Source organism: Lolium rigidum, chromosome 2 (genome assembly GCF_022539505.1).
Source record: "Lolium rigidum isolate FL_2022 chromosome 2, APGP_CSIRO_Lrig_0.1, whole genome shotgun sequence".
NCBI classification, from domain to species: domain Eukaryota; kingdom Viridiplantae; phylum Streptophyta; class Magnoliopsida; order Poales; family Poaceae; genus Lolium; species Lolium rigidum.
In genome coordinates, this window is record NC_061509.1 from 2540168 (window position 1) to 2550562 (window position 10395).

The following is a 10395-nucleotide window of genomic DNA, read 5'->3' on the forward strand; positions in this document are numbered from 1 at the left end:
CTTGACAAGCGCTACCTTGGATATTATGTGTTATGTTGAAATATAAATCAGCATTTAACTTTGCATCTCAGAATATGAATGTTAGCTTACTTTCAAATGCATGTAACTGCATTATATTTGCATGGGTACTTCCATGTTACATTCTCTGATTGAAATACTGTGATGTATGCAGCTCCAATAAAAAATATAAATAATCACTTTATTTATTTATTTATATCACTAAAAAATTCCGCAGCAAAGCGCGGGGTATCATCTAGTAATCTTAACACTTAATCCCAAATATGTATTCCCCACTATAGATATGGGGTCCTAGACGGGTGGTTATTTCCCTAGTTTCAGGTTGGACCTAAGTGCAAGTCTACTTAGATGCAAAATTTTCAGTTAGCCCCCAACCCAGCAACTTTAAAACCGAAGATCTTCATGTTACCATCCATCTAATTGTTGCCTGTGTTCCATTATCACAAACTGGAAACCTCAGATGTTTCTCAAAAAAAAGGGAAAACATCAGATAAAACACATATACGTCAGAGCGCTACGGATAGATAGTCATCCCTGGCTTCAGTTGAGTCAGATCCTCTCGGACGGACCGTCGTGACAGTAGTTGGTTACGCGTGCATCCAACATCCACTATAGCCTTGCAGTACCCGCCCTTGTAGTCCTCGGTGATGAGGCCGCTTTGCACAGGGCATACTCGCACTCAACTCCTTTGAAGATCTTGCTGTGTTCTTCGCATGGTTTTCCTACTTTCCTGATGAAGCTCAATCAACAAAAAAGTATCAGCTCAACTAGCTACGATGCTTAAGAATTACAAGGAGTAGATGAGAACTTTACTGGGTCTTGCGTCACATGGTGGACGTGCTCTCGTTGGATACTTGGATTGAGAATTGGAGCCATGGGGATGCAGCACAGGGCCAACGGCCGTGGCTTTCTGTGCGATTCTCTCATGTGATGTGATCGGCTCCTGAAGTTTCACACGCATGGGTGCCGTAGCGCTGCAGATCGTGTCCAAACAGGTCTCGTAGTGCTACTACTTGTGGTTACGAGAAGCATAGGGCGTGGGCAGGCAACTCGCCCGTGGGAGAGCGATATGTATCCGTCACCCCATCAAATTTTGAAGATCTTTTCTCGACAAAGCGGCAGCCAAGTTTCACCGTTTCACCTGAGATGCATTTTTTTAGAAATATGGGGAGGGGGGGGGGGGGCAGCTGCCCCTAGGCCCCACTTTTATTGAAACGAAGGCAAAGAAGCCGAGTCGCTGCCAGTAGGCGCGGTGAGCCTGATAACCACATCGAACTTGGCCTTTTGCCCCGCACCGCCGAACTCCATCATCCCTGGTGTCACAGACGCAGCCACGTTGCTTGGCGACGACCAGGATGTGTGGTACGTGTAGCCATGCATGTTCCGACGCTGGTCACCATTCTCCTGAAGCGCATTTCCCCTGAGGTGGCGTTGGCGCCGAAGGTCGCGATGAACGACGAATAGTTCACATCACTTGACAAGGTCAGGTTGGCGTAGTTGGAAATCGCCGGAGATATGGTTCTCAGTGTACCTCGCGGAGCAGAGGAGCGCGACGAAGTCCCGTGGCCCAACATCGAAGACGAGGCCGGGGTCCATAGCCGAGTTTGGATCGACATGGCCGGAACCGGGCTCGCCATGACGTTGACGTCGGTGATCAGCTGGAGCGTGTTGTCGACCCTTCTCGTCGTGGTCATCATGGCGGACTTGATCATCGCCGGGCTCCAGTTCAGATGCGTCGAGCGCAGCAATGCCGCTCGCGTCCGGGTACGCCGTAGACGTCCCGGAAGCGACCATGAAGTCGCCAACCAGAGCAGTTCGGCCTATTTGTGCCATCACGGAGACCGGGGCCCAGGATGACATGGTTAAGGTCCTCAGCATTGATGTCCCTGGTGCAAAGTGTAGGAATGAATAGGGGAAAGCCCATAAAAAAATCTATACGAAACCGAAGATCGTGATACTATGTAAAATGGAAAGCTATGCCCATACCGGGTAAACCGACATACATCATGTAAACGACCTCGATGTGGACTCTGAGACCTAGCTCACTATGTAAGAGCTAGGAAGAGCCACCGAGGACGGACGGATTCAACCATACACGACACCCTGTAACCCTAGTTTTCATACAATACAACCTCGACGATTTGTCTTTGATCATACTTTTCGTCGTCTGCCTAGTTTGGCTGACCGGTTAGTTGATTTGCCGGTGTCCTTCTTCCTAGAAACCCAAATCCATCATCATGGACATTAACAAGGTTAGCCCTTTGCACATGACGCCATGATGTTGTCCCCGGCGCTAGTATATCGGGCTTGAGGACGCCGGGATAGCGGATAGCGGATAGCCCTCAACCAGAGTACTTGGCTAGCACCGGCGCTAATCGTACCCCGAGGATCCGCAGATCCACAGTGCCAGCGAACATCCGCCGATCCACCGTGCCAACCGCGACGGTGAGCAGCCACGGGACGCTGTTGTACAGAGTGTTGAGCCCCTCCATGCCATCGTTCCCCGTTGACGCGGACACGATGGTGTCGCACTCCATGGCGGCAAACAAGGTGACGGCCATAGGGTCCGTGTACAACGGCTGAAGGCCGAACTCAATGGAGACGGAGATGACATCAACGCCGCCCGTGATGGCAGCATCCATGCTGGCCAGCACGTCGGACATCATCGTGTCGTCCCATAAGACGTTGTACAAGGCGACATGTGCGCGCGGAGCAGCTCCACGGGGCGTGCCATGCCCGTAGCCGAAGAACGATGCACACTCCACAGGGCTTCCCACGGCGGTGGACGTAGTATGGGTGCCGTGGTCATCCTGTCACACGTGGAGTTCATGTAGATGGCGACGCTAGGATTCTTCGCCACGAAGCCCCTGCTGAAGTACCGCGTGTAAAAATATAGAACCCTAATTTTTGTGTTGTATTGATTTGTCCTTTGCAAGGATATATATATAGAAGTACAATGAGGGAAGAAAACTTGGACTACAAGAAGATCTAATCTCAGTTTAATCTCAACCGTACATCTATTCTAGCTAGCATTCCCCTCCAGACGTAGTGGGAGTAAAGCGAACACTTACGACTGGAGAAGTCTTGCGCATCTGTCGTCTTCTCCACCTTGTCATTATCATCATCCTCTTCTAGTTCCTTCTCTTCACTCCCGCAGTAACAGTGGGAGTGTCAGCGATGATTTGTGTTGGCGATGTAAAACTCAATGAAATCTTCATGTAGTCGTACAGATTAAGTAGTTATTCAGATTGTTGTACTTGAGCTCGGTGGAGTGCAGCAGATCAGTCATGCCTGGTGCGGGAGGGCAACCTCCCGGCATTGATGCCGGATGGTTGTAGTCACGGAGCCGGTATATGGCAGAGACTTTGATCGGCAGCAGCCTCTGTGCAAGCAATATACACGTATGTAATGTGTACCTCTTTTTTCTCTCTTCTTTCCATGCGCGATGGGCTGCTGCACATGTTCCAGGGTGAATGCCGTATGTGCGCCCTCCGTGAATAACCGCGAGCCCTCCGTATGTGCCGCTCTGCGCGTTGCGTTGGCGTCGAAACGCGTGCTCGAGCTGCCGGTCGGATCTGCGCAGGACGTCGAGGAATCACGGCGCTGTCCCGCGTTGATGTAGACCTGCCGTGCGAAGACGCTGCAGATTGAATTCCTCCGCGCGAGCTGATCGATGGTGCCAAACCGCGCCGCCGTATGCACTGATTTTCACCGCGAGATCTTGATTTAGGGAGTTCACTTGGCTAGTCGAATATAATATAGGAATTGGCAACTAATATTTTGAAAATCGGATCTAATATCTAAGAACCGATCTAATCTTTGATAAAATCAGATGACGCACCCCTAGGAGATTAATCTTCTTGGGAGCGGCGCAATGCGAAAGTGATTGGAGGACTTGAGAGTTAGGATTGGCATTGTGAGACTAACCGCTCAGCCCTACATGTATTTTAACACTGTGCTCTGATAGCGCGCTTACTTTAAATTTCAAAAAGAATTTGTGGGTTCTTTTTTATTTCGGAGTAGTAGAATTGCTATAAAATTTAGAATTTTCTTGCAGAATATTATAAAATAAACCTTTTTTTAATCAGCTTCCGATTGCACGTGGTGGCGGGGAAAGCTTCGCCCGGATCGCAAGCCCCCCGCTACCGGGAGGCACCGGAGGCATGCCGCTGTCGTCGAAGCTCGCGTTCTCGGGCCACACCCTGTCGACCACGCTGAGCTTCGTCACAGGCCACAGCCCGCTGGCCGGGCGGAGGTCAAGGAACTCCTGGGAGTATGTGGTGTCATGAGCGACGGCATCGCGGCGGTCCGGGTGCGCCAATAGGATGCCGGGTGTGCGGTGTAGCGCACAGAGCTCTGAGCGAGAGAGTGTATCGGCAAAGCCGTGCAGCGCATCCGTGTATGTGTAGAGATGCTACGGGGAACCACGGGAGTCGTGCCCGACGCGGCCGCCAGGGTCACTAGGATGGAGGTGTACCAGGCGTGGCAGTTCAAAGGTTTCAGAGGCCCTAGGCCGACACAACATTAATGACCCGTTGTTCATAGTGGACAAGTTTTTCTAGAGCGGGGGGCCATGGCCCCCTACTCTAGAAAATTTCTTAAAGATATTTATATATGATAAATTTTAAATGTTACTCAAAGTTTAAGTATGATTGGTGTTCTAGGCCGCTTAACAATCTTCATCAAGCTCCCCTACTTAGTGACACATAAAATACTTAGAAAATATTAGTATTCCACAAGAGAAATATTAGAATAATACACTAGAAAATTAAATAATATTTACATTTGAAAGACCCATGATCCTCGAAATTTCGGTGAACACATTTAAAAATATTTATTTATAATGATCAAGCTAACTATATGCCATGATTACTGTTTCTACCAATAGCTACGTGTGTATATGTGTAAATATATGTATCTCTAGAATTAATCACAGAAAAATTATGAGTGTCGGTGTTGTTTTGCATATTTGAGAAGGAAAGAAAGAAATCATGTTGTCGGGAAAAAATATTTAGAAATATTGAAATATTTTATGTTCAAAGAAATTGGAATCGAGGCATAGGAAGTTAGAGTAAAAATTATGTAGCTTGCTGGCCTTTTATATTTTCTAGAATTATTCGAAACTATACGGTCTAAGATATAAATGTTGAAATATTTGTTTCGGTAAGAGAAGTTAGAGTATAGAGCCACGATAAAGGGGACGTGGTGTTTTGATTCAGAGGTCTAAATGCACCTATTATGAAAAGTGCATTGTAAAAGTATTTTAAAATGTTAAAAAATTATGGTTTTTTCCAAGGTTTAAAATAGCGTGCTAAATGAAATAGCGCCGGTCTCCTTCAAACGCTATGGACGCTATATCGTGCTAATTGCGTGCTATATTTCAAATAGCGTTTTGAAAAAAATATCAAATATAGTCTAAAAATAAAAGATTTCGCTAAAAATGTTAGATATTTAGTCCAAAAATAACTAAATCATACATACATAACCACATGCAACAAATAGATCTCCAATTTTTCAGAAGGCTAACATCAGTATTCCATAAGGCAACAACATATTATAAATTCTTTATTAACAATCATCAGCATTAACGATATTAAGTTCTAATCTAGAAGAGGAATCAACATATTGCAGTTCATTACAACCGAAAAGTGAAAGCAACTTGGCTTGAAAAAATAACGCGCTAACGCTATGAAGTTTTAGCACGATATATCATGCTATTTCACAAATAGCGCCATAGCGAGAAAAATTACTAAAATTTAGCGTAGACCCTCCAAATATGCTATTACGTGATATTAGCGGAGAAATAGCGCGCTATTTTAAACCTTGGTTTTTTCCCTTGATGTACATCTAGACATGCAATATTTGCACACATAATTTTGTAAGAAAGGCATATTTTTTGAGGACTATGTAAAAATGTGCTATGCATCCGAAAGGCTCTAGCCCTGCACTCCTTTTCCTGCTAGCCTATTTTTCCCATATCATTTCTTCTCAAATATCCGTGCATTTCTCAACCCACCAAGTCCCCATCCCCACCCCCTACTCAATAACAACATTCCTTGTAGGGCGACCTCTAATGTACGCATGGTGCACTTTCACAAGATGAAAACATGAGAAATGCTCCTTCAACTTGTTTTCATTTGTTTCCAACATATTCAGAAAGCAGTTTCTGCGATAGGCCATACAAGGAGTATTACACATTGGCGCGAACGGCCCAAGTGGGAGCCATCGAAGGATGGCCCACTCTTTCACTTGGAACCCTTTGCAACGGAGAAATTTGCACATAACAATAATTGTTGGGGCACTTGTTACACATAACCAAACAAAAAAAAATTGCACAAAACACCACCTTTTCTCGTAATTATTGCACAAAACACAAATACCGTGATTAATCACGTATTCAACAAGTTGGGCCTACTGGTTGCAGGTAGTTGGCATTAACCGCAAACAGCGGGACCCTAAGCGGAGAGACGTGGGAGGTCCATCGCGGTGGGGATGCACGGGCGCACAAATCCTCTAGAAGACGACAACGGACTCAGCCTAGCGGCGCCGAGCTCAGGAGGTCCATAACGAGGACGGGGGGCATGCTGGAGGAGTGGATGGAGGTGGTGGCGGCCACCTACCAGGCTGGAGAAGGCGACAAGGACGACGGCCTGTAGCACCTCGAATCGATTCCTTCGTGTGGGAAGTTCAGCAAGGCGAGTCGAGCTATTGGATATAGCTTAGAGGTCCACCGAACATAGAGGGACGGTGTGCTCGTGGCCGCGGGGGATAGAAATCAGGCCATCGCCGGCATTAAGCAAACGAATTTTTGGAAAAAGTGAGAGAGAATCATGCCACAATGAATGCCATGTGGGCAATTAAGGTGTGCTAAACAAGACTAATTCGATGTAAAGACGGTAGCCACGGTATTTGTGTTTTGTGCAACAATTACGGGAAAAGTGATGTTTTATGCAAAAATATTTTGTGGTTGTCGTTTTTGCACAAGTGCCAACAATTGGCGTTGCTGCAATTTCCTCTTCGCAGACGCCGCCCGCCGGCGCCAGTAAACCGCGGGGAATCATCCCGTTGCCGCCGTCGCCGCCTCGCCGTCGCGCAGCCATGCTCCGCATCGGCAACTCCATCATCGCCCGTCTCCTCTCGTCTTCCCCCGCCTCTCCCATCTTCCCACCGCACCGCCTCCTCTCCACGGCCGCGACCGCGGCCGCCGGTCCACCGAAGCCTAGCTTCGCCATCCAGGAGTACCTCGTCGAGACCTGCGGCCTCACCCGAGCGCGAGCCCTCAAGGCCTCCGCGAAGCTCTCCCACCTCAAGTCCCCTGACAATCCTGACGCCGTCCTCGCCGTCCTCGCCGGCCTCGGCCTCTCCGGCGCCGACATCGCCGCCCTCGTCGCCAAGGACCCGCTGTTCCTCTGCTCCGGCGTGGACAGAACTCTGGGACCTAATCTCTCCGAGCTCACCGGCCTCGGCCTCTCACGTACTGAGATCGCGTGCCTCGTCTCGCTCGTCCCCGCCTGCTTCCGGTGTAAATCCATCGTCTCCAACCTACCCTACTACCTGTCGCTCTTCGGCTCCTACGAGAACCTCCTCCGCCTAATCAAGAATAACTCCAGTATCCTCCGAGCCAGCCTCGCGAAGAAGGTCAAGCCCAATGTTGCGTTCCTGCAGAATTGCGGGCTAGGTGCTTGTGATATTGCCAAGCTGTTCATTGGTTCGCCATGGGTAATTGGCATGAAACCAGAGCGTTTACAGGCGATGGTGGCATGTGCCCAAGGCCTCGGTATACCCTGTGGGTCTGGGATGTTCAGGCATGCCATGAGTGCTGTTAGATTTCACAGCAAGGAGGGTGTCGCTGCCAAACTGGACTACCTGAAGAAGACGTTCAGGTGGTCGGATGTCGAGGTGGGCAACGTTGTGTCTAAGGTTCCGCACGTGCTGGGGAGGCGTAAGAACATGCAGCGCAGGTCAGAATTCCTCATCTCTGAGGTGGGGTTGGAACCGGCCTACATTGCTCATCGGCCGGCATTGCTCACTTGTAGCTTGGAGGGCCGGCTTAGACCCCGCTATTATGCCGTGAAGTTTCTCAAGGAAAATGGATTGCTCAAGCGTGACCAAAGCTATGATACAGTTGTCAAGCTCACAGAGAAGGTATTCATGGAAAAGTTCATATGCCCTCATAAGGAAGCTGCGCCGCACCTTGCGGAAGACTATGCAACAGCTTGCAGAGGCGAAGTGCCGACTAGATTCAGATTTGCATGAACAAAGAACAGGCATGGAATTTGGCAACTGCGTATGACACAGCATAATTTTATTGCTTGTATTAAGCATGTAATTCCTGATTAGGTGTTCTTTCCCTTGCTCAATGGTGGCTTGGTCTGTTAAGTGCTGGTTTCGAAACTGTTACTCCCATTCCTGGATCCTGATACATCCATGTTCACTAGAGAAGAAGGCATGGCACGGTTATGAACTTGTTCATTCTCTTGCCATGTTGACACACCTGTTGGAACGAAGAAAGTATGAGATCAGGTGATTCTTCTCTGCATTATGAATGCTTTCAATTTGATTGTGTGATTCATTTCGAGATCTTTTTTGTGTTTTAGCTAGCACGATAATAAAATTATTATTTCTCAGCTGTCCCTGCAGTTGATGAGTTTCATAGCTTTCCGCATCTAGATCAAAGAAATCAATATAGAAACGCTGGCTAGAGCCTAGAGTTACAACTTACATGCATCATATATGAAAAGTTTTATATTCTAGTTCACAAGCTGCCAAGTTACAATCATTTGAGGTCAGACTGCACATCCTGTATTTGATACCTTGGAGTGATTTTACTGAACTTTCATTTTAACATCTACGAGTAACCTACATTTGCAGTGTGCATGGTTTCCACCCTGTCCACCAATTAAAGTGTCTGTGTTAAGAAATATATGTCCATCAATGTTTGTCCGCGTGAAACTGTGAGTTTCTATGTTAAGAAATATATGTCCACCAATTGATGGGTACCAACTACCAAGAACATGTATATTCTTGGATACCCATCAATATTTGTCCGCGTGAAACTGTGAGTTTCTGTGTTAAGAAATATATGTTTTATCTATGTGTACAATAGCTCATCTGTTTTACTCTTGCACACTTGGTTCTTCATCATATCAATGGCTCACAATTGTGATATGAGAATTACGGTGTGGAGCTCAGCACATGAACCGCGGCCTCCACTTTTTGCCCCATTGTCGTATTAATTCTTCGCTGTGCAACATTTGATGCAGGTTTAGTTAAATGGGTAAACATCTGGCTGCTAATATCTGTAAAGGGGGAAAGGAACTGCAGTGCTCCAAAGCAGAGGGCAATTCGTACACATGATTCTGTTTCTTGAATTGACACGGAAAAATATTTTATTATTTTAAGTATTTCATGGATAAATCTCTTATGTCTGTAAACATATTTATGATGGGCGATGTTATGTGACTAGTTTCCTGTTCTCATCTTGTGTGTTCTACTTCTTAAATTCTTCCTCTGGTAAGTTAGCAGAAAAATAAGTAAAATAGCAGGATATATAGTAGCAATAACATTAGTGATTTTGAAGCACTAGACAATGATAGGCGGTATTAGTTGTCAGCTCCAAGGCAACTCGATTAGAATGGTGAAAAAGAAATAACTACAACTTGGAAATGTAATATCATGGTAAGCTGTTTCACCTGTGGCCCACAGATATGCAGGTTGAGCATTGGACTCGGTTTAATTCCAGGTGTGCATTGAAGGTTATGTTGCTAGTGTCAAACTATGGCTGTTTATCTTTCGAAACCGTGAGCACTTAGTGCAGGATGGGATGAACTCTTGATAATCCAATTCTATCTGTAGGGGTATTGACTTTTGAGTTCTTTCTATGTGAGAATCACAATTAAGAACAAACTTTTGGAGACGTGAACATTCATGTATGACAATTTGAACATGGTTGAGAGCAATGATTGCATGACAAGATTGGACCTGGGTTGTCTATCCGTTGTTACTACTAATTAGAAATTTGGAATATGTGCTGATGAGTGCCCTCATGTTAGTGGAGGCATTTAGTTGACTCTTCACCAGTACAGGTTATTGATAGTAATGAAAGTGTAAAACTCATAGTAAGCTGTCTCGCCTGTGGCCCAGAAAAATATTCAGGTTGAGCATTGTACACGATCCTATATAAGGTTGTGCTTTCCCGCTGTTATTCTCCATTTCATATTGAGGTGCTTGACGATCAGAAGTTAAAGCACCCGATAAATTGCGTTGGTTACAGGATATAACTAATCAGTCCTTCTCTCCGTGTTTAGAGCAGCCTGATACCTGCAGCTGTGTAGAAGCAGTTGAAAGGATGGTCGCACTGCTCAGTCGTTGCATCGA

At 46.5% G+C, this 10395-nt stretch overlaps 1 protein-coding gene and 1 pseudogene across 1 annotated transcript; one reads left to right on the forward strand and one right to left on the reverse strand.

The window, feature by feature from the left end:
* Positions 1–1224: 1224 nt before the first annotated feature.
* Positions 1225–4816, reverse strand: LOC124685821 (annotated as a pseudogene).
* Positions 4817–7103: 2287 nt separating this feature from the next.
* Positions 7104–9489, forward strand: LOC124685847. Its single transcript, XM_047219876.1, has 2 exons — positions 7104–8541; positions 9282–9489. The coding sequence occupies exon 1, from the start codon at positions 7117–7119 to the stop codon at positions 8272–8274; it is 1158 nt and encodes a 385-aa protein (XP_047075832.1). The 5' UTR covers positions 7104–7116; the 3' UTR covers positions 8275–8541; positions 9282–9489.
* Positions 9490–10395: the final 906 nt, after the last annotated feature.

Bases quoted from the DNA above. Each gene is read 5' to 3' on its own strand.
- LOC124685847 (XM_047219876.1), top strand. From the start codon at position 7,117: ATGCTCCGCATCGGCAACTCCATCATCGCCCGTCTCCTCTCGTCTTCC.